This window comes from Ctenopharyngodon idella, chromosome 13 (genome assembly GCF_019924925.1).
Source record: "Ctenopharyngodon idella isolate HZGC_01 chromosome 13, HZGC01, whole genome shotgun sequence".
Lineage (NCBI taxonomy): Eukaryota > Metazoa > Chordata > Actinopteri > Cypriniformes > Xenocyprididae > Ctenopharyngodon > Ctenopharyngodon idella.
In genome coordinates this window covers 37,183,206-37,208,631 of record NC_067232.1, presented here as the reverse complement: position 1 = coordinate 37,208,631, position 25,426 = coordinate 37,183,206, and the positions used below count along the sequence as shown (strand labels likewise).

At 35.1% G+C, this 25,426-nt stretch overlaps 2 protein-coding genes across 15 annotated transcripts in view; one reads left to right on the top strand and one right to left on the bottom strand.

Annotated features, from left to right (window-relative positions):
* Positions 1-22,017, top strand: part of angpt2a (angiopoietin 2a) — a 44,940-nt gene extending 22,923 nt beyond the window's left edge. For both annotated transcript variants that reach the window (XM_051916833.1, XM_051916832.1), the window contains exons 5-9: positions 6,416-6,543; positions 7,104-7,205; positions 7,297-7,463; positions 17,203-17,333; positions 17,845-22,017. In XM_051916833.1, coding sequence (XP_051772793.1) covers positions 6,416-6,543; positions 7,104-7,205; positions 7,297-7,463; positions 17,203-17,333; positions 17,845-18,005 — 689 coding nt within the window. In that variant the 3' untranslated portion in view covers positions 18,006-22,017. The remainder of the gene's footprint in view (positions 1-6,415; positions 6,544-7,103; positions 7,206-7,296; positions 7,464-17,202; positions 17,334-17,844) is intronic.
* The window catches only part of mcph1 (microcephalin 1), a 184,689-nt gene that overhangs the window by 71,540 nt on the left and 87,723 nt on the right, over positions 1-25,426 (bottom strand). The gene's annotated exons all lie outside the window — the stretch shown is intronic.

Here is a 25,426-nt window from a genome sequence, read left to right as displayed (position 1 = left end):
CACATGGATGCTCCCAGGATGCTTCACTGTTGGCACGACACAGGACTCATGGTAGTGTCTTGTGCTGTTCAATCCTTGTACTTCCTGCAGAATTTCAGTCTTTCCTTGATGTTTTTCTTGGAGAGAAGCGGCCTCTTTGCTGCCATTCTTGACACCAGGCCGTTGTCCAAAAGTCTTCGCCTTACTGTGCGTGCAGATGCTCTGCAATGGTGGGGACACGATTCTGTAGCTGACTCCTCAGGAGGAGACAGTTCTGATGCTTGCTGGACACTTTGGGATGTCCTGAAGCCTTCTTCACTGCAACTGAACCTCTCTCTTTGAAGTTCTTGATGACAAGGTAAATAGTTCTTTCAGGTGGAATATTCTTTCCAGCAATTTCCTTGCATGCGAGGCCATTTTGATGCAAAGCGAAGATGGCTGCATGTCTTTCTTTGGAGGTAACCATTGCTAACACAAGAACACAATGACTGGAAGCACTTCTTCCCTCTTTTTAAAAGAGTTTGCAGCTCTTATAATACTACTAGATTGATTTTACCTGTAGTTGTTCATACTTTCCCATTTGCTGATATGATTATTGAAATTATTTTAGCTGGTCATTTTTTGCCCGGGCCCAAAAAAAAAAAAAAAAAAAAAGTGAAATTTAGGTTGTGATAAAGTTCTTTTTTTTTTTTTTTTTTTGGCCAACGAAACTTTTTGCAATTATTTAAAATGCATCTGATCACTCTGCACAATAATCTAGAAACAATGTGAATCAACACCACAACAACTGAAGCAGCAAACTTTTTGAAACACAAAATTTGTCACTGCCAATACTTTTGGCCACAGCTGTATACTGATGGCACACTTGCATGTGCTAATGTAACTAGCAAAAGAGACTATTGCTAAAGTACGTAGCTAGCAGTTAACCATAAAAGATGAGTTAATATGATGATGCAATCAAATTGTCTAAGTTAGCTCAATCAATACTTCATTTAAATTGCAATTAACATGTTTGTGTAGAGCAAAATCTTAATGTAAAGTTCTATTAACTTAATCTTTGAGTTTGTTACTTTAAAAATTTAACGCAACTGATTACTGCTAATTTTTTGAGTTCTGCCAACTTTAGGTCAGATTTACTAACAGCTTGCGCTAAGCAAACCCTCTTGTGCCGTTAAAAAAAAAACTACTGTCAGGATTTACTAAATAGACGGTGAAAAATTAATGCTGAAAAGGCGTGGAAACAGTTATTTTTGTGGCTGACCTTATTGCATATGCATTTGTAAGAGTTTTCCTTTCAGACACAAAATTTATGGGAGGAGAGTATTTAAATGAATCATGCAAGGTGATTTACTAAGGTTTGTACTAGACAAATTACTGGTATTTGCACCATTATTTACCACCCAGAAAAGCATTTCTTAAACCAGATGCTAATTTGTTGTTCTGCTCTTGTTAGATTGCATTGGTCATTATGGAAAACTATCCGGCTTTTGACCGGGTGGAGTGGGATTATTTATTTGTGGCTTTACAAAAACTAATCTCATGGATTCGTTTACTGTATTCCACTCCCTCAGCTTTTGGGAAAACAAACTCTGAAATGTCCCCTTATTTCTCTTTCTCGTGGCAACCGTCAGGGTTGCCCCCTTTCTCCTCTCCTTTTTGCTTTGGCTATAGAGCCTTTCTCTATAGGATTAAAATCATCTTCAGTATTTTCAGGTATTCACAGAGGAGGAAGAGAGCATTGTGCCTCATTATATGCAGATGATCTCCTGTTATATGTTTTAGACCCTCTTAACTGCATAGATAATGCATCTATTGAATGAGTTTGGCTCTATTTCAGGATATAAGCTGGACTTTGCTAAAAGTGAGTGTTTTCCCATAAATGAATTGGCAAAACAGATTCCTCCAGCTATGCTCCCTTTTCGCATGTCTTCTACAGGCTTCCATTACTTAGGGGTTCATATTTCAAACTCACTGAAGTCATTGCACAAAGAAAATTTTACAAAATTAATGGACCGCATTAAAGCGCATTAAAGTAGATCTTTCAGCGGTGGAGCAGTCTTCCACTATCATTAGTAGGTAGGATTGAATCAATTAAAAAGAATGTCCCTCCACGAATACTTTTTTTTTTTTTTTCCCTCAGACTGTTCCCATTTTTCTCCCCAAATCTTTTTTTTTTTTTTTAATCATTTGATGCCACTATTTCCTCGTATATTTGGGTTGGTAAGCCTCCATGTGCACACAAGTCAACTCTTCAAAGAACCAAACAAGAAGGGTCTCTCGCTCTTCCAAATTTCCACTCCTAATATATGCATGGTGTAACTCCCCATACATGGTGTATGATAGAAGCTAGCTCCTGCATATCATCCTCGTTACCAGCATTAGTTTTTGATCCCAACTTGTGGCGCCTCTCTAAATACACCACTAACCCGACTGCTTTCTTCGCTTAAAATCTGGAAACAGTTTCGTCACCACTTTAAATTAAACACATTGTCCATTTATATGCCTATTTGTGGTAATTATCTTTTTACACCTTCTGCTTTGGATTCAACTTTTGCACAGCTCAGGGAGAAGGGTTTAGTATCGTTTCATGATTTGTTTTCCAATCACACATTTGTGACATTCAATGATTTGCTGAGTAGATTACAATTTTCTAAATCCAATTTATTTCGCTATTTTCAATTACGTGACTTTGCTAAAGCATATTTTGCTACCTTCCCTCACCAGCCAAAGGAAACTTTAATTAAAGTTATGTCTCTTTCGAAATCACACAGCCATATTGCCTCAATTTCTGGGCTGTTACGCTCTTCACAGCTCCCTCCTCTTTTTGCACTCAAGGAAACCTGGGAGAGGGAGCTAGGACTGGAACTTGGTGAAGAGTTGTGGAATAATGCTCTAGCTAAAATTAACTGTCTGTATTTGTGCTCGTTTGAATCTTATTCAGTTCAAAGTTGTTCACAGAATTCATTTCACCAAGGCAAAACTGAAGAAACTTTCTTTAACTGAAGATGATAGGTGTAATAGATGTTCGCTATCCCCAACAGATCATACTCATACATTTTATACATGTCCTAAATTGTATCCATTCTGGTCTTCTTTTTTTGCTACATTGTAAAAGGCTCTTAATGTTTTTGTGAAACCCTGCCCAATAACTGCAATTTTTGGAGTACCCCCTGCTGATGGCTTGTACAACAAGCGTCATGCTGATATTATTGCTTTTGCTTCATTGGTAGCCAGAAGACAAATATTGTTACATTGGAAATCCTCATGTCGCCCTCCTAACTTTTCTTGGTTGCAGGACTTAATGTCCTTTCTACACCTGGAAAAAAAATTAAATACTCCATTAGAGACTGTTAACTCATTTTATAAAATGTTGAACCCTGCCCTTTCCTTTGTTGAAACTGTACCTTCATTAGATATGATTTAAAAAAAAAAAAATCTCTCCCCTTTATCTTAGTTTTGTGGGATAATTTGGGATAGGTAGGGATAAGTGTGTTCTGATTATTTGTATAATTTTTCTTCATTTATTTATATGGTTGTAAAAAAAGAAAAGAAAAGAAAACCACCAGGTTGTGATGTTGAATGTCACGCATAGATTGTCTTTTAAGAATCTGCTCAATAAAAATATATTTAAAAGAAAAGTAGATCACGCGCAGAACTTTCCACTCCTACCGATGCTTTTTTGGAATTGCTCTCACGCTAATTTGCCCTGTTTAGTAAATCTGGTCCTTAGAGTTTACAGTGTTGGGGTGGGGGAAAATTGTGCATGTGAATTGTGATTCTAATACCGATTCGCAACAATTCACAAATTTCAAAATTAGACTTTCTAAATGTTAGTTGTTATTAACAATGTTGTCTTAAAAAAAGAAGCTGAAAGTTCTTGTGCTCCACTCAGACAGCGAGTTGACCAGTCTCCTCTCATTAAGGCGTCTCATTCACTCCAGTTAAACAGTGTTGGTGTGACCAGGTCTGAATTTCAGTGCGGGATTGCGCATAGTTCTATTCATTCCCACAGATTCGCGCTCACATCCGAAGTGCACACACATAATAAAGCAGCCTCTGACATACAAGTGCCAAAATGAGATCTTTTTCATGGCTTATTAATGGTCAAATACACTCAAAAATAATGTCACAATGACCATCTTGATGAGTATTAACATGTAAACAGTCGTATACAGTTCAGGAAGAATGTGTAACAGTAGCAGTATTTTGAATCTGTGTGTGCATCAGGTTTTAAAGGGACAGCAGCATAATAAACATGCCGCTCTCTATGTTGTTAATGTTAATCAAACAACAAAAGACAACTTACTACTCTTGACTGATTAACTTGTGTAACTTTGAAATCTTCATTGTAAATATTAAATACAGATTAATCATAGATTTTCAGTTTTCTTACCTGAATACTACTGTTAGATCTACCTGAAAAAATTAAAGCAGTTTATTTCATTTGTATCTTTATTCTATTGTATTTATTGTTATTAATTTGTTTATTTGTTCTTATTTTATTACTGTTTACTTGTATTTTTTTTTAAAATTCAATTTACCATTTGAAATCAAGCTTTGTTGTGCTGTGTTTAAGCTATTGCAACAAAATTACCCCATTGTAAAAACAAATACATGGAGTTAGCAAATATTTGTGAGATATTTGTAATGGTAATTGATCGATGTTTATATATGAAAAAAAGCTTAAAAGCTTTATCATATAAAGTGATCTCTTCAGAAGACATTTTTGATTGGCTAGACTTTCAATGGATGGACAAAAAAAAAAAACAAAAACAAAAATTAAAATATCTATATGACAGTATATGCAGCATTTTTCCCCCATGGTATCGAAAATGGTATTCAATATCAATACTTTTCAAGGTATCATATCGAAGTTAGAAATTCTACAGCTCACAACCACCAACCTGGTAACAGTTACCAATAATGTTGCAAACACGTTTTCTGCAACGTAGGTGGTTAAATTTGCACACACTGGGTCTCATTTATCAATCTAGAGTAGAAACGAGCACAGAAATCATCTTATGACGAGGTTCACATGTAATTTATCAAAAATTTGTATGCTGGCAATCCTACCATATGAATGATCGTATTTTAATAAATATGGTGGCTGAAAACAATTGTCATTTAAATATCACGCCCCTAAAAATGCACAGTTTAGAAGCCTCACCCCTAGAGTTTACGACACGGAAAACGTAACCTGGCCAAGAGGAAGTAATCTCATGAAAGAGAAATTAATTTTACACCAAAAACACCTGTTAACCTCATAATTGCAAACAGTTACATTAATTTATATGTATATTTAATACCGATAAATAAAACGAAACATTCATAGGCCTATTGTAATTCCCTTCACAACAAATCCTTTAAGTTTTACGGTATTCAGAACAGAACTAGAATGAAAAAGCTATAAAATTATATATTAAACTATAATATAAAACAAATTAGATCATAGTGGCATTCATTATGAACATAAGTCAAGCCAAAATGATTTTAGGCTAAAGCGAAACTGATGGGCTCAACTCTCTCATTTGGCAAGAATCCAAATGTGTTTCTATATTTGCATGTAACATTTTGGTTGCTAAATTATTATTCATTATGTAAACAAGGCTTTGTACTTCATTTATGTTCCAATATCCACGTAAAACAGCATTCTTCACTTGTGCAAAAATGTGTTTGGCAATGGGCATGCTGATTTACAATGGACCATTTAATTTGAGCAGTGCAACTTTTATGTTTGGTTGACTGCATTTTAGTTTGATGATGAATGGCTGAAATGTCAAGTTAGAAAAGCTAGAACTGATGTTGCGTGCACGCAAGGCGCTTGTTCGATCACTTGGATTTAATAAAATAAAGATATAGGCTAACACACAAGCGCTGCGCAGGTGTATGATGTGATGATGTGTAAATCCTATTCTGACATTCTATTCTTAATGGTTAATGATCGACTAATAAGCTTCGGTTGTCGGCCAGGAAAATAATGCAAAATGCTCTCATTACAATTCTCCAGCAGATTTGCTATGCTGCATGCAAGTTCATGCTAACTCAAAAACTTGCGTACAAAAGTTGAGACCTGACGTGAGACTTGATTGTAGGTACCACTCACGTGGAAACAGTGAGCAAAATGGCACTTGTTTTATAATACTGACTGAGTTGTTTAAACTAGGAAGAAGAAAAAAAAAAAAAAAAAAAAAAAGTTTACATTTGATTCTGTGGGATTTTCTCTTAATAACCTACTAAACTATCTACTGCAGTTAAATAGGACAAGTAACACAAAACAGCAAACTAGAATGAAAACTTTGTATATATCAAATCGATTTTCAATTTAATCGTGACCCCAAAAATCAATTTAAATTCAATTGTGAGGTTCCAAACTATTCCCACCCCTATTATAGTGCATATTGTTCACGTTGGTTTAACAAAGCATTTCTTTTATCAGGTAGCAATTCTGCAATGATGCAGGATGATCCAGATCAGTTCAATGACTGTGCTGCAGTCTTCAAGTTAGGGAACAAGGAAAGCGGGGTCTACTCATTGACCATACCCGATACAAAACAGCAGTTCAAGGTAACCTCTATCTACTTAATTCAAGTCAAAGTGGTAAAATACCAGCAAAATACTTAAATATATAACAATGCATTGACATTCAAAGTAGTCCTAGCAAACATTAGAAAATGAAAAAAAAATCTCATTTACACACCCATGTGATGTTCTGACCATGTACTACATTCTTTTTTATCCATGAAACACAAAAGGCTAAACGTCAAAGTCACTATTTCCCATAGAACAAAAGTTGATAGTAATTTGATTGTATAAGCTTACAAAGACTCATGTCCTGATCCCATTTCCTCACTCTAACTCTTGTTTTTCTGTCTACACTGTACTTTCAAAGTCAAAAAGACCAACAATAATATTAAAGAAAATAATGTTTAATTAAAAATGACACCTTTAGACATTACTGATGCCATACGCAATTGTTTCTTAGTCATATGGCTGTCACGTGAACCGCCACAGCATGAGCACAGTCTGCTCCAGCCAAGACATGAGAGCACAGAGCAGATCATACACGCACAGAAAGGACATGAATGATTAAATTTAGCCAATAATTTACCATTTTTTGTTTCCAGGCCTACTGTGACATGGAAACAGATGGAGGTGGATGGACAGTAATACAGAAGCGCTTCAATGGCCTTGTTGATTTTCATCAAACATGGAAAAATTACACAATGGTAGGGATTTAAACTGTCTTTACATCCTTCTATGTACTCTTCTGACAAATTTACACTGCTATGAAACAAGGATTTTCTCTTTCCAATTCAGGGGTTTGGAGACATCTTGGGTGAACACTGGTTGGGGAATGAGATCATCTCCAAGTTAACACAAGAAAAACAACACGTCCTCAGGATAGATCTGACAGACTGGGAGGGGAATACAGCCTTTTCAAAATATGAGCAGTTCTCCCTTGATGGAGAGAAGCAGAATTACAGGTGAAGAATTTGTGCTTCCAAATACCTGAGAGTTTTGTGACTTCTTGGGTGTTTTTATAGTATATGCTGTGGTAGAATTTTACATTATCCAGGCATGTGATCAGCTCAAGACAAAAAAAAAGAAAGAAGGAAAATCCACAATTTTTTTCCTCAGATTTTTGCAATTTACGTTGGTCATATTTTTCAGGTCGGAAAATACGGAAATCCGTATAAATGCGGAAAAATGAAATCTCTGTATATAGGACTGGTTGGTGTTTTGCTATATCATGTATATCGCTGTACTGTATGTAAATATGTGCATCAAAGCATTATTGACACTTCAGAGTGATGAAAAGTATGAATAAGAATATAAAGGGTGGGACGTGCTTGATGGTAAAAAGAGTTATAAGCACAATATATCCTGAAAAGGAACATGGTGTGGCAGTCGTTCTGACTGGCACACTGCCAAAGTGCACCCATGCCTCTTTCAGAAGGCGAACACGAATTTGGGACATGCTCGATGTTAAAAATTGTCATTAAGCACAACAAGCAGTGAAAAAGAACTCAATGCAGTGCATGCACTGACTGACACATTGTAAGCGTGCGCAAATAAAGCCATGTCTCTCAGCTAGGGATGCAACAATTATGGATTGTTTGTACGCAGAGCTCTACGCTAACATTTTCTTAAGGAGCACTTGTGCTCCTAATAAAAAAAAAAAATAAAAAAAAAATAGGAGCAGTCAAAAATTTATGAGCACTTTCTGATCAATAACAGACATTATCACTCTGGAGTCGGTTAAGTTGTCTGCGCCTTTACTTGCTTTTTTTTTTTTTTCTCTTATCAGTGCAAAAGAGACTCAAAATTCTCTGGCAATTTTGGACATACAAATAAGAGTTATATATTACTAAAAACTGTGGAATGTCTTTTATTTGTGTACACTCACAGTAAAAACAAAATGTTGTGCTTTTTGCTAATTAAAGAAAACTAACATGATGCACGACCTGCCATCTCTATCTGAATGAAGTCCATTCTGATAGTCCTCAGAAAATGAACTGTAACTTAGAGAATACTAATCACACAAACATATGTCCAAAGAAACGTTGAAATATCAGGTTTTAAATCATGTAAGTCAAATCGAAAACAAATATTCTCTGTTTATGTAATCTGTTTGAAAAGAGAGAGATGTCAGTCATTTGAGAGTCATCTCATTATCCACTAATGTGGCCACGCCCACAGAGCTCGTGCACTATTCAAACGCAAATTCTGAGGCAATCAATGCAACAGAGTGTGAACACCCGCATCAGCTTGGAAAAATGCCAAAAAGTCAGATTCATGTACATCGTTTTGAGATGCAGTGAGGAATAATTCTGGAAGAATTTACCTCAGAGGAAGAGCACTTTCAATTTCATTTCGATCGAGGATCAACTTGATCAAGCCGATGATTGTGAATGGTAAGTTTTTTTTTATTCTTAAGTTTTTTGTTCTAATCGCGATATAGTGTCTGTGAATATTATAATACAGACATTTAGGCTCTTTTATATAACAAATATAATACATAAAATGTCATAGAGGTAATGTGAATGTTTAGACGATTTATTTGGCCTGTTTGGAACAGATTATGAAGTGTTTACTGTGAAATAGTCTAGTGCCACATGAAGCTTTTGATCACAATGAATAATGAAAATTCAGCTTTGCATCACAGAAATACATTATATTTTAAAGTATATTAAAATAGAAAAACATTATTTTAAATTATTTTAAATATGATTCTGTCTTCAGCAAGCTCACATTTTTTTTTTCCCTTTATTTCACAGATTTGAGAATCATAGTGACCAGATATTGGCTCACATTGGACTGCATGCATATGATAATGAGATCACTGACTGGAAACAGGAAAGTGTTTTTTTTTTTTTTTTACCTGGATTTATTTCCAGCTATAGCTGTGTACTCATAATGTGTCTTTGACTCTCATTTATAACTATATTTTAAATAAACTACAAACCAAAAATGATATATTTCTTCTGTTATTGCATTCTTTCTTAGTTCACTCAGTCACATTCCTGACTGAATGGCTCATTATGCAGCTCATTAGGGGCAGGGTCTTAATCTCCTCAGGTGTGAATCACAGCATTATTCATGAAGATTCACGCCTCCGTGCATACGGCCATCCTGAACAAAAAGTGTCTTAGAAATTTAAAATCAATACATTGATTTATGTGTCTGAGTAGGCAGAATGATTTTATCACTTTGAAGCAAAAACTCTAGACTAAAATATACAGTTCCCAAAAGTCTTGTGAAAAAATACTTTTTATGTGTTTTGAGGCCTTATTTCAGTGACTTTTTTTTTCTTTTTTCAAAAACCATGCATATTCATAATTCTCTCAAAAATACAAACATGTACATATTTGTTGCTCACATATTATTGTAGCATAGTTTGTGCTGAATACAGTGTAATGAGACTTATGTCATTAATATGTTTATAAGCAACTGAAAAAAGCACAAATGTCAGGGCATGCCAAAACTTCTCCAGGGTCCCAAATTAGCCTCAGACCCCAGAGGGTTAACTTTCCCATTACAGGGCGATATCTGCCCCTTTAAATTAATCATTTATAAAATCACATATTAAAGTCACATAAGATAACTTGTTCATTGGATTTTAGTATAAGATCAGTATCATATTTGCAATCATGCCAATACTCAGAGAAACAGGAGTCTACTCATGCGATATTGCTTAACTTAGACTACTATATATAAGGTCTGCTGCGACAGCCGGTGTTACTGATGTTCAGCCGCAACACTGGTTACATCACTTGCCCACCGCAACACTGCCACCACTGTCGTTTTGATTTTTTTTATAGTAATAAAAATCATTTAGTTCAGTTGGAGAACAGACACTACAGTTAAAAACTGAACGCATCTGCTCAATTCAGCATGAGCCGAATGAGTCGCAGCAGGAGTCAGATTTCACCTCACTTTCCCTCACTCTTGACTGACAAGAATATGCATGAAGATTTGGTTTCAAAGCGAAATGTAAAAGTGCCTATTTAAGCGAGTTTGTTATTGTACTGTTTTGTTGTTGTGTTTTTCATTAAGAATAATAATGAACCCACCATTCAAGCAATTGCCGCCTCCAAATTGCTGCTACTTCTAAAGCGAAAGTAAAATGCGCATTTTTAGTCTGAGGAATAATCACGGTTTCACGATTATCACGATTATTATACATTCATTAATTTCATACTAATGTATTAAATCACATGAACACTCTTTAAAGTGTTATTTATTGCCACCTGAAACAGAAATTACACAGTAAAAAAAAATAATACAGCACAAAAATGATAAAGACAAACAGAAGTCCATCTCTCCCTTTGGAATTAAAGAAAGGTGACCTCTGCTCTGTAAACATCCATGTCAGTATTTCTCTTTTGAAAATAAATGGAAATAGATCACAAAATTATTTAGTGTTTTCAGTTTGTGCATTCTTTTTACATTTCTTTTGGACCTGAGAACTTAGAAACATGTTTTTTTTTTTTTCTTAATACTATAACAGGGATAATAAATCAAAATGAAATGAACAAATGAACAAAGTCTTTGTCTCTTCAGAAATAAATATAAGCTACATATTAGCTGTGTATTTCCCTTTTAACTCTTTCCCTGCTTTTCTCGTCTTCCCTGCCATTGACTAGTTTTTCTAACTTTGTGTTTTCACTGTTATACTGTAGGGGGGCGTATGCTTCTCCTGAAAGAATGCAGTATCTCCAGAACAAAACACAGGCGAAAAAGCAGCAGCAGAAGCGGTATATATATAGATGGTGGGGGGGTTCTTTGGTGGAATAAAGCTTCGCTGTTTGGTCCCTCTGTCATAGTTAATCTAGCGTGTAAAGTAGTAACCCTTCGTGTCTCTGATAAGCATGGCACTTTTAGCTGGTGCATCGGTTAATTGCTGCATCCCTACTCTCAGTATGCGATCGCAAATTCATTTCTCTTTCTTATTGTGCTTGAATGGTCAAATACATGCGCAACTATGTCAAAATGGCCATTGTGTGGAGTATTCATGTAAACAAAGTCGGTTATGTCTCAAGTGAAAGTAAACAGTTGGGTGTAAACCAGATTATAAGTATAATGGATCCGTGCATTTGATCTTACACTGACAGCAGCCTAATAAACCTACCTGCTGCTGTGTGTCATTAATGTGAATCAAACAAAAGAGAAAATAAACTTACTGCTGTTGACTGAATAACTTTTTTAGCTTTAATAAGAATAAATTTATATTTTATACAGTGAAGACTACGCAATATATTATTTTTACATATTAAATTTCCGTACTAATTCTAACTACATGTTAAATTGTAACCTATTGTACCTGAAAAACTTCATTTGTTTAATTAATATTTTTGTTATATTGTATTTGTCATATTGTTTGCAATTTGCTTCTTTTTTCTTATTTTTAATAACAGAAATGGGATAAACAAAATAACTATTGTTATCGTGAAATAAGAATTTAGTTATATCGCCTACCCCTACCTGTATATTGTTTATACAGTGAATATCTGCTTTAGTACATCAATACGCAGGACTGCTATATGCTATGTGAAAGCAACAAAGAAACACTGAGGAAGAACTTGGCATTTAGAGTTGTAGTTATGCACATTGAGAAGCAGAGTTTAGTTCTCTACCATCATCAAGCAACATCACAACTAACCACATTATTATTCATATTCACAGAATTGATGTGCTGTCATGTGTGTGATATCAGCTATTTTTGATTATCTTCATTCAATTAATCTTCTTTAATCTTTTTGGTTTTTGTCCATAAAGTCTGACATCAGTATGTTCTCATGTTTGAAATAAAACACTAGGAAGCTACGAGTTAGCTGTTGATTTGGAACACACCCATGTTAACACTGCCATTCATTCTGCTATAAAAACTCTGGAGGGCTGGCACACAACTGTCACAACTCCAAAGAAAATATTTTGAAATCTGGAAATATTTATGGTCTATGTAATGTGAAAACATGACAACACAGTTCCCCTGAACAACTTTTGCCATCTGACCCCTCAACAAGCTAATGGCTAATTACCATTTTTGTAATGTCAAAAATAAAAACAGGACATACAATAAGGCTCTGGACCGAAACAAAGTGAGCGGTCTACTGCCTCCATAGGTAGCTGCCTTCTAAGGCAGCAACTGTCAAGAAAAATGATGACCAAATCAGAACACACTAAATAGTGCTAAGCTAATCTGATATGCTAATAAATACTGAACACATACACACATCAGATAAAAATGTGTATTTTAAGCAGACTGAACTATTTTTATCAATACATTTTGGTAATGAATGTATTAGTTAGAAACATTATTTCTCTCGCTTCATAAATCATACTGATTTTTTTTCCCTCTGAGATCACCACAATACATTTCGGGATTGCAATTCTGTCTTACCATATTTATTGATAACCTTATTAATTTATGTAATATATATATCAAGCTACCTAAATTACCAAAATCTGCTTTTTACTTTAAATTGTATTGATATAAACCATAATAATACAGGTGGTAAAACAAACCCACATCATGAATGAAATACTTGTGTATAGACGGTGCCCAGGGTCATACACACAAAGACAAAACACCTTCAGGGTAAAAAACGACACTAAAATAATGCAATAAACATTAACTACTAGGGCTGCCCCCTAATGGTCAACTAACGTAAAGATGATAATTTGGCAAATAACTGCAAATGCAGGTTTCAAATAGAGATGGCGACAGAGGCAAAGCTTTATGTGGCAAAATGTGGGCTCTTCAAGTTTATTTGCGGAGTGTGAAAGCTGAATAGTAGCATGTTTACTGCATGACAGCGAACATGGAGGCGCCCGTGCGATCACTTGCATTTAAAATACTCCGATTTTTGGTCATAGAGATAAGAGTAATACATCTTTTGAATCTGTGAAGAGTCTAATTTTATTTGTGTGCACTCACAATAACAACAAAACGTTGAGCTTTTATAAAATAATGAAAGCAATCAGTGTGCTCTTTCTGCCATCTCTCTCTGTAAACTTGAGTGCGCCGAAAAAAAAAAAGAACCAAAACTCCATGTAAACTTGCCTCATAGACATGAAAAATATATCTTTAGAAAGCGAAATGTCTACTTTTAAAAGAACCAATTCAACTGTAAAACAAATATTCTTAGGTTAAGTAATCTGTATGAAACGTGCCTATAGTGTGTCCACTACTGCGGAGATGAATCAGCATCGTCAACTTGAACGACTACTAGTCGACCAGAAAAATCTTTAGTCGAGGGCAACCCTATTAACTACAGTGGATATAAAGTCTACACATCCCTGTTAAAACAGCTGGTTTTTGTGATGTAAAAACTTAAATCAGGGCTCCAGACTAACTTTTCTCAGTTGGTCGCACCAGCACATGATTTGGTCGCACCTTTTTTTTTTTTTTTTTGCTACAACATGGGATTAATCAATGCATGCTGATGAATAGTTGTCTTAATCTGCATACCCTAGTTTTGCACTGATGTAAAAAGACTGACAGTGACATGAGACCTCATGTTGGCAAAATGTTTTAATGTTTTAATGTTTTAACCATCAAATAAAAAAACTATCAAAAAACCATAAAAAAAAAAAACCTATTAAAAATAACATGTTCTTTAATGAACATGCTATCACTCCTATAAATTGGGCACAGGCCATGTCGTTGGCATAAGTGGGATTAACATTCAACCCGTTCTTTTTCATCAGTATCATTTGTGATTTGAATTTTGTGAACGGGAGTTCCTCTTTTGCTATGTTATAAGCAGTGTTAAATTTTGTTATTTCCTTTTCCTCCGTCGAGCGATTACTCTCATCTAACCACTGAAAAGAAGTAGGGAGAGGTTCAGTGTTTCGTGTGACACACCGGTCCCTACAGGTTTTATGTTTTTTGCTTTCATTGTGCAGTTTAACAGACTCAATCTTAAAATTGCGTAGACCCCATAACAAATTTAGAATGACCTGCAATGGATGGGCCACACTGTTTACAATATACACAATGCATAGCATTAGCCTCGTATCACAACCACGGGTACTGTCTAAGCCACTGCAGCTGGAAGTTGTGCCTTTTCTTTTTCCTTTTCTCACTCGGTTCCTCCCTGTCCGCACCCGTGCTCTCGTCATCAGTTGCGTCTGTATGCTGGCTCGTTGGCTCGTCCTTTCCACCAGCATCCTTGACCTCCAAACTTTAAGTATTCAGCTACTGACCTTTTCATTTTTATATGGCTTAATTCCTAAATTTCCTGAATTCCTAATTGGCGCGTTTCATCATCAGTGTGCAACGCGCATGTACGTTCACTCTCTAGCGGTTAATAAATAGAACTGCATGTGTTTTGCGGAAGAACATTGTAGCCAGAGCTACTTCTCTGTTTATGTCTATGGTGAGTCACGCAGGTACTGGGCTACTCCGCAGAGGAGCAGAGCTTACCCCGGTCTAAAATAGTCTGAATATAAACACTTATAGTAGGCGTACCATAGTGATTCAGGATAAGACAAAAACACGGTTTGGAAAATGGATTAATGATGTACTTATTTTTATTATGTAAATTTAGTTCATTTTGAATTAAAAAAAGTTACGGACTGCAGCAGCTGCTGATACAACGTCGTTCTGTTGCGCATGCACGAACTTAACACACAAATGCGACCACATCAAATTTTTAACTCGCACATTCTCAAAAAATGGTTGCATACCCGACCATTTTGGTCGCAGTCTGGAACCCTGTTAAATCATATCAGACTTTTGCACCTTTAATGGAAAAATTACAAACTATGCAATGCCACTGAAAACCAAAGTGACAAAAGAACCAAATATAATATAAACTATATATTTTAGTTTACTCGCCAGACTTTTGATACACACAAATGTTCATTACTTATAGTCATCAAAAGTTTGGAAACATAAAAAAAATTTTTCAATGTTTTTTTAAAGAGGTCTCTTATGCTTACCAAGGCTGCATTTATTTAATTAAACACACAGTAAAAACAGCAATAATTGTTTTCTATTTTAATAAATTTTTATTCCCATGATGAAAAAGCTGATTTTTCAGCATCATTACTCTAGTCTTTAGTGTCTCGTGATCCTTCAGAAATCATTCTTAGTCGATTTGCTACTCAAACATTATTATCAATGTTGAAAGCTTTTGCTGCTTAATATTTTTGTGGAAACAATGATATCTTTTGAACATTTGTGCTAAGAATAAAAAAAAAAAAAAAAAAAAAAAAAAGAGAATTTAACACTTATCAAATATGCATTAAATAGATCAAAAGTGACAGTGAAGACATTAAAAGTTAAAAAAAAAAATCCTATTTAAAAATGATTTAATAAATTTAATACATAAATTTAAATAAATGCTGTACATTGAAATCTCTTCATCAAAGAATCCTGAAAAAAGTACCACCATTTTCACAAAAATGTTAAGCAGTACAACTGTTTTCAACATTGATATAATAAGAAGAAATGTTACTGGAGCACCAAATCAGTGTGTTGTGTGATGATTTATGAAGGATTATGTGACACTAAAGACTGCAATAATGATGCTGAAAATTCAGCTTTGCCACCACAGGAATAAATTACATTTTAAAATATATTCAAATATAAAACAGTTATTTTAATTTGTAATAACATTTTGCAATATTACTGTTTTTATTGTATGTTTGATTAAATAAATGCAGCCTTGGTGAGCATAAGAGACTCCTTTCAAAAACATTAAAAATTTGTAATGTTTCCAAACTTTTGACAGGTACTGTATGTAAGCGATAATCCATAGCTAGGTGTGCATTACACATTCGTAATGTACAATGTGAAGGCAATGTGTAATGCACAGCTAGCAGTGAATTATCCTGCTTATACCATGTTTATATGCCAGCAATGATAAGTTTAATTCAAAAACAAATATAAAATAGTGATTCAGTATAGAAGTTATTTTATTAATAAAAGTCACGGGCAACACTGACAAGTTTGTGCTTCTGAATGTTTCTGTGTATGCACAGCATACATATGAAACATTCCAAATCAATGAGAGTGCTCTCTGCCAAACAACAGTAAGTAAGGGTGCTCACACAATAGTTTACAGTGGTCAGATAACTCTGCAAAACCATTGATTATCAATGGGAATAGTGCGCTGTCAAAACAAAGGAAAATTGCAACGGGGGAAATGTTTAATTCGCTGTATTCCCACTTTATTTATATATAGATTGGCTCTTTCCACTGTCATAAATGAGCTGATGCTTTTTTTTTTTTCTGTCAAATGCTCTGCTGGAGTGTTGAAGGTGCCTTAAAGCAGTCAAAGGAAACAATATGGATGCAGTGAAAATAATGTATGCTAAACTTATTCCTAGCCTCTAACTCAATCACTGGCAAGTGAAATCTAACAAATGATTAGTCAGTGGCTAAAGACACACATCATTTAGTTGCCTAGCACGAAATTTTAGTTGTATATGCAAGTGATTTACTCGCAATGTAGAAGGTTATGTGTGTCTATATACCTATGGGAACATTTTTTATCTCTGACATGTCTAGTATATTCTTTAAATGCTACCTGTATGTCAGAACTGACAGACAAGGAAAAATATTTGAAAAAGTACTTAAACCGAGGGTGTTTACACATTTTAGCTGTTGATGTATTTTGTCAATCTCTTATTGATAACAGAATTTAATTACCTGACTTTAACTCACATGTATAATATATTATTTATATTTATAATTTTCCAATTCTATAGGATACACCTCAGCGGCTACAGTGGAACAGCGGGTAGAACCAGTAGCATGGGACAGCCAGGAAGTGATTTCAGCACAAAAGATGTAGACAACGACAAATGTATTTGCAAATGCTCACAAATGCTCTCAGGAGGTAAGAGCAGTTTACTTTTTAAATACCTCTATCATTTCTTCAGTGTTTTACTGTGTGCTTCATAAATGTCTTATTCTAATGGATTTGGAGTGCTCATTTGTCCCAGTTCCCTTTATTTGAACTGTTAGTTGGCACTTACCCCAGAAATCTATATAATAGGCATTTTTTATAGTTGGGTTATGGCTTACTAACAAAATTAGCCAGGAGTTAGTCATTGGCAAGCTCATTTGGGAACTTAGCCCTGATGAACACTGACATTAATGGTCTGGGAACTTCTTAAGACTTGCTTCCCCTTATTCATTCTCATTAGCTAGTAAATATAACAACTAATACTAAGTTAGACGAAATAGCATTGATGCATTCAAAAAACGAAACTGTTATTTTGTAATACCTGTAGTAATATTTGGGAGCCTGGTGTACGTTTACAACGGCCAACTTTTTATGTTGTCACAATATACACAGCTGTTAAGTTTTCATGTCCTAAAGTATACATTTTTGTTGTATAATTTAGGTTGGTGGTTTGATGCCTGTGGACCATCCAATCTCAATGGAGTATACTACCAGCAGGGACAGAACACTAATCGTTTCAATGGCATCAAATGGTACTACTGGAAAGGTTCAGCATATTCACTAAAGGCTACGACAATGATGATAAGACCATCAAACTTCTGAGCCTGTAGTCCTAAGGCACAATGATTATTGATGTCACTGCTTTCCTATCCTATAGAGAAACATTTGGTGGAGAGGTGTGACCTTCATGCACTTCTGATACAGGACTTCTAATTAGAAGATAAAGCACTTGAAAAAAAAATGTGTTACAGTGTCAAATAGCTAATTCAATGAACACGAAAACATGACATACAACGTTTTCAAAATGGAACTTCTTCAAGGGACAAGTTTTTTTCAAATAGATGTATTAATACGTATTTTTATTTGAAGAACAGCTGCAAAGAGGACATACATCTTTAAACTGAAGTACCTTGATGCTTCACAGGATTTCCTTAACTATTCATGTAGATAAGTGGAATCAGAACAACTTAGTGTGCTTATTTTATTTGTAAATATCAAATTAGTTACAAAAATTATATTATTGATATATTGTCAAATATAACCATGGTACAAAAGTGAGTTAAATGCATAAAGCTGAGGAGGTTCTTTACATGTCTTACAAATTGTTACTCTGTAAAACTGTTGTTTACACATGGTTTAGTGCTTTGGACCTTCTTGTAGATATCTTAACTGTGGGCATTTGTTGACAGTTGACCAAACTCCGCAGCATTTCTTAAAGGGTCCCTCTTTTGCAAAATACAAAAGTCCCATTTACATGGTTTTTGAACCATTTTTTGTCCACAGTGTGGACAACCACCCTATAACATTAAAAATCCACCCACTCCTTTTTTATATTACCCCAAAATCGAAAATATTGTCTCAATGATTTGTTTGTTTTCTCTACTCATTGTGACATCACAGTGGAACAGGTCCCACCCATGACTGGTGACGGGCTTTTCCCAATTAGCATAGATCCTCCCCTGAGTGAGCTGCACACAGTCTGCCATGTTTGGCCCTGTCCAAAATGGCACCCTAAACACTCGTGGTCTTCCAAGGAGTTCACACTTTCATGATGTAACGCCGCATTAACAGTTGTGTAAACATCTGCTGGTACCAGTTTCTCTGTAGCTGACCAAGCGTGCTATTTGAGCAACGCTATTAACATCTCATACCATTTGTAAACTCTTGCGTCACCAATGCAATGACTGACACATTTGTACTGCATTCCAAAGAGCTTTGGTACTAGCCACACAGTGGAAAATGAAACCATACCCATACCAGCTGGGCCGGATTGACACAGAATGGAACGGTTAAGCAATGAGAATTGCTTGGTCCGATGGTGGAAAAAATGGCTTAAATGTTCTGTTGTTGATTAACAATGAACATAAGTGTTCATGTACTCCCAGCATTTGAGCTACTGAAGACGCATTGGAGTGGTTTTATTTTTGAAGGGAATGTGTGGGGGAAAAAAAATGAGCTATACTGCTCATAAATGAGGGTTAAATACAAAGCAGCAGCTCATTTGCATTTAAAGATACATAGTGAAAACAGCATGTTTTCGCTTCCACCCAAAAGGGGGCATTTAAGGCATTGTATAATAAATTATCTGTGGGGTATTTTGAGCTGACACTTCACAGACAAATTCTGTGGACACCTGAGACTTATTACATCTTGTAAAAAGGGGCATAATAGGTCTCCTTTGAAGGGCAAGTTTAGCCAAAAATTAAAATGAAGGGTTCTTTACTCTTAACCCTTAAGGCGGCAAAAAGGTTCTATATAAAGAGAAAGAACCATTTTGGCACAAACTTTGGGCTAAACAATGCTTAATGTACAAATTTACATTCTTTAACATTATTTTACATTACATTTGTGTTTTTATTTTAATTTAATTTTTTCCTTTTTTTTTTTTTGACATTTCATTGCGAAGAAAGTAACTTAAATATACAATGTACTGATACACATTTAGGTTAAACAGGTTTATTAGAAAATAACTGCCAGATTATCCTAATGTTACGTCTGACCATTCCTGTACTAATCTCTTTAAATTGACAGGTTCATCTAATTAATTAATGCACACTATATACCAGTCTGCCATTTATCTGCAAACTAACATACATGATTCCGAAAAAGACTTGTTTTGGATTCTGTCACAATTATGATGTAATAGTGCAACGAAAGATAGTGAGATGAGAAGGGGAGAAGAGAAATACAGCATCACTGGACTGAAAATAACATTACCTTCCAAAGGATCCGAACGCTAAGAAAGTGGTTATTTATTTTCAACTATGTGAATGACTAGAGCATTATTTGTGTGCTTGGTACATTTTACTGTGGATTCTTTGGTAAATCAGTCACAATTTTGGCGCAGGCTTTTCAAACAGTCTTTTACTGTAAGATATGGACCCAACAGTAATGTCACAACATGTAGTAAGAAACTGTGTTAATTCTAATGCCTAATCTGTGATCAGTGGTTTCTGATGTGTTCATGTACAGTTAGGCCCGTTCATATATCACGTCTTTTGCGTGCTCAAATTCGTTATTTTAAATGTAGACGCACGGCAAGTGGGTTCAAAATAGAAGCGACACGCTCACGTTTCCCAGGCGCAGCGAGATGAAAAATTCGCAACTTTTCAGAATGCCGCGAGCGCACCGCAGGCCATGTGACAAGAAACAACCGAACCTGTAATAAATAATAGGGATGTGATCTTGTGCCACAACATTTCGCGAGATTAAAATGTAACGAGATTTCTCATAGAGGTGAGAAGTTGTCTCGCGATATTGCCATGATGGCGTGTGTGGGTTAAATTAGGATAGAATATGTCACCGCTACATTTACATTATGCCTCCACTAGGCCTGTCGCGATAACTACTTTTTGTTGTGCGATATATTGCCCCAAAAATAATTGCGATATGCAATATTATTGTCATTTTAAGACCATATTATGCCACTGAATATATAATCATAATATAACAGCATAAAAATGCAAGTAGGCCTACACACTTTTTAAATGACAATGAACTTAACTCTTAAGAATATTTAGACTATATTTAGGCTACTGGATTTGAAGCGTAAAAAAAAAAATAATGTTGAATAAATAATAAATAAACCTTTGCTAACAAAAACTGCAAAATAACAAGTAGAAAAAAAAACCACTTTCAAATGCACAAAAGGCACTTATATCTACAGGTTTTTCCCTAACCTTATTTTCTCAGTAAAGTAAAGGGTGCACGCTATTGTCAGATGTCCATATGAACAAAGACACAGATTTAGCAGTCAGGTATGGCCTGTTGAGGTAGCCTATCTGTTTTTCTAGAGGCGTGTTTGAAAAACTTTTAACTTGAGCGCTGCGTTTTAGTGCCGCGTAATGCACGAGATGCTGCGAAAGACATGAGTCTTTCCATGGAAACGGTGCAGTGGAATGCAAAAACGCGTTCCCTATGAAAACAAACTAGACACTCGCGACTGCCACGTCCTGTGTGAAACTAGCTGTGAGCGTGCACCATTTCGCGCTGTCATGTTTATATTTGCACCAGTGAATTGCAGAAACTGAGTGCATTTGCACTTATTCTTCCAAACTGTCTGTAGTTGTCAGGAAAACACTATAATGACTCGAATGGCGCATTTTTCCACCTGTCGATGTCAGCTCTGTGTATGAAGGAGCTGAGCCCCGCTTTCGTCTCAGAGAGCAGACGAGATGACAGAGGCAGCACGATCGGCAAAATGTCGGTGACATTTATTTTTGTGTTAACATAATGGCCAATATATCGCGTCACCAAAAATTATCAAGGTCATGTGCATATATATCGTGCGATAAGTCGATATATCGACTATCGCGACAGGCCTAGCCTTCACTGTTGTTTTGATTTTTATAGAAATAACCATTTAAGTCAGTTAGATAATGGTCACTTCAATTCCCTCCAGCTCATCCAACATGAGCAGCAAAGTCGTACACAGTGCAGCAGGAACCAGAGTTCACTGCATGACAACAATCACGTGTGTATCGTGTTTATTCTCACACCTTCAGTTCCACTAATGCTCACAAATCTGTATTTTTATAACAGTTAAAGCTCTTTTCATGCAGTTGCGATGTAATATTGTCATGTTTATCAAAATAAAACTGATAAGAAAAAACAACGTATAGACCCCACTTCATTGGTATTTAAATAGTATAGGCTTATGTTGAACTTTATTCTTGTACAAACAGATGCTGTATTAAGCAGTACATAAAGTATTGAATGAAAATCTGAAACATCTGTGCATTTGACAAATATTGCATTGAATTCACTTCATCTTTGATAAAGTATGCAAACAGCGCAAGCATCACTATGGGAGGCAGAAAGTGTCCGACTGTTTTCAACTACTCCCCAACTCCAAGCGGCAACTCTTGCTGATCGGTCACATCCAGCCACTGCCAATGTCGAACACACCTACTGACAAGACCATGGCGAAGGATTCGTTGCACAACAGAACCTAAGCGTCTGACAAATGTCTTATCTTGTAGAATGCCCGCTTAGCACCGCCACTCCCAAATTCACAGTGTACGCGCAATCGCAAAAGTAAAACGTGAGCACGCATTTAAATGAGATTTCAATACCTCACATTTTGAAACAGTCTCCTTGATGCATGCAAATATCTCCCAATATGAAAGCTTTCTTAGGCTGGGCTGTGTAGTTGTAACCATCTCTTAGCTCTGTATCATGCTTGAAGATAATTTTGGTCTCTATTTGCACTTTGAATATTGAGAGAGTACTTTGATTATGGTTGCACTTACTGTTTGCACTTAAGACTAAGAGAAAACTTATTTCCTTTTTATATATAATGTTTTTACTTCTATGATCAATTTGTGGAAAGGAGTAAAATAGTCTCACCTTGTTCTCGTGAAATCAATCTCGTGTCTCGTGAGCTGACTGTCTTGTCACACCCCTAATAAATTAGTAGCCTAAAACTGTTCTGAGACTTTATGTAAACCCTGAAAATGTGTAACTGATGAATTTCAGTTTTAGTATTCTTAATTTTTATATTTAAAAGCAATATATTTACATTTTTAATTCATTTTTAATTTAGTTATTTTTTTTGTCATTTTAGTTAATAATTAACCTGTACTGAGCTAAACAGATATATAACAAACATATAGATTTAACTGATAGCCTTTAGGGGTGTAACAATATACCGTCTCAATATATTGCAATACAAAAATGCAACAATATGTATCGTGGAGAGTGATTCTGTATTGTGTATAGTTCACCCAAAATGAAATTACTGTGTGAGGAAAAAATTCAAGTTTACAGAGTTTTATAAATTAAACTACTATATTTAATGTTGAATATAATGTATAATGATGCAATGGGGGAATATTTGTGGGTCCTGATAATGGCAAATGTCTTAAGTTACCAGTAAAAAGTGGCTTACATTATTTTAAATTTATGTAGTCAGTGATAGAGTGCAAGCATATTCGTCAAAATAATTCTGTATTTTCAGTTTCAGAATCATGAATATTTTTATTCTGGTGTCACCATTGTCCTGTGCATTGGGTTACCAATTCCAAGCCTATTCATTTCCACCCCCAATGTAATACCAAATTACCATTTTAATCAACAGTACATTTTTTTGTTAATCTTTTACCATATGTCTTGGAGTATCGCAATATCATACCATGAGTTTAGTATCGTGATATGTATTGAATCGTGACATGAGGGTATTGTTACCCCCTACCAATAATATTTATCATTCACATAAGCAATGCAACAAGCTCACAACAGATAAATCTATCTAATCATTGCCAACTAGAAACAAAAATGTTTAGAGACTTTTTAAAACTATACTAAACATTCAGCCAACATTGGTTTGTTTAATGCACAGATCTATTTTTTTAAATTTGACACTTTTCATCCATTGTTATGGTTATTGCTGTCAGTAACCTCAAAGGTGACTGACAAAATAATTTAGAGGACTACAGACAAGTTTTTTCAGGCCATTGTGGCTTTCTGGTGTGATCGCCTGACAAAAACCACCAACAACAGATGCAATGTACACCTTTAGAAGGTTTTGTAAGCTGTGGTACAACGCAACGGAGGTTCTACTGGAATGTAGCAAATTTATTGTAATTTATTGTAACTTGTCTATATTTATTAAACCAAACGCTTGACCATAATAATCTACTGTCTCTTATTTCTAAGTTTCACTAAGAATGGTAAAACAAATGCTGTAGACCAACATCAGTTAGGCTATATTAATGTTTTCAATAAGCTTTCATTAAGTTGTCATTAAGCTTTCCATTAAAAATAAATATACTAATTAAAATGACAGATAAAGCACCGGAAAGTGTTTCTAATTATTAAATGTAAATTTCAAACTTTTTTTTAAATTTGTGATAAATATTAAATAATGTGGTCACAACACTGAGACAGCCTATAATATTTCAAACGTTTTTTCTTTAAATTTGTGATAAATATTAAATAATGTGGTCACAACATTGAGAGAGCCTTTAATAAATGTGTAGCCTATATAATTCACATTTTCTACAGTTTTTATTTATTTATTTATTTATTTATTTTTATTGCAAGGAGAAAATAAAGGCTAATAGATATTAATTTTTAATGAAATACAGGTATTAGTAGCCTACTGTATTATAAAGTCCATGAAAAACCAAGCACAGATCGAACACTATTTTGAAATTTACTGTTCTGTTTGAATTTGTTCAAAACAACAAATGCTTACTTTGGCTTTTGATTACTAAATTTGGTTATGTGAATGTGATTTAAAAAAAAAAAAAAAATATTGATAATATTTTTCTTGTAATCTCCACTGGAGATTGACTGCAACTTGTGAAAACAAGCTGTTAAGTCCACCACATAACTTGTGAAAATCTATGTTTAGTGCCGCTTAACAGGCAAGAGAAGAAATGCATTGGCTGCCACAACCACGACAATTACCCCCAGAAGAAAAAAAAAAACGCATTCTAATTGAGTGCCATCTGTAATTCATAATCTGAAATGTGTTACATAAAATGCAGCAGTGTCTAATTCTGTTGAATATGCATAACTGCAAGTGTGATACTGCTATAAACAACAGTTTGACTTCCTCCAATCACCCACAATCCTTTGCACACAATCCAATTCACAAAAAAAGAATGAACAGAAAATGAATCGGCACTGAGCTTGTGAAATTTCACAACGTAATGCAAGACAAAAAAAAGAAAAGAAAAAGATTTTGGAGATAAAGGCATTGTTTTCTTTGTTGTTGTAAATTAATCACAAAATGCTAAACTGTGCGTAATGTAAACCACCGGGAGACCACAGATGTAGATGAAGGTGGATTACCTGTACTGCATTAATATCAAAATATACATGATTACATTTTGAAGAACAGACGGAAGAAAATCTGTCAATGGGCATCTGATTCGTTGTATTCTGTATTTTCAAATGTTCAACTGCGTTCATGAGTACAAGCACTTCTCACAATGCCCATGGAATGAGTTTTTACTCTTTTCAGTGTCAGTGGTCTGAAAACAGTTTATGCACTGCAAAATTTCTCAGACCATTTT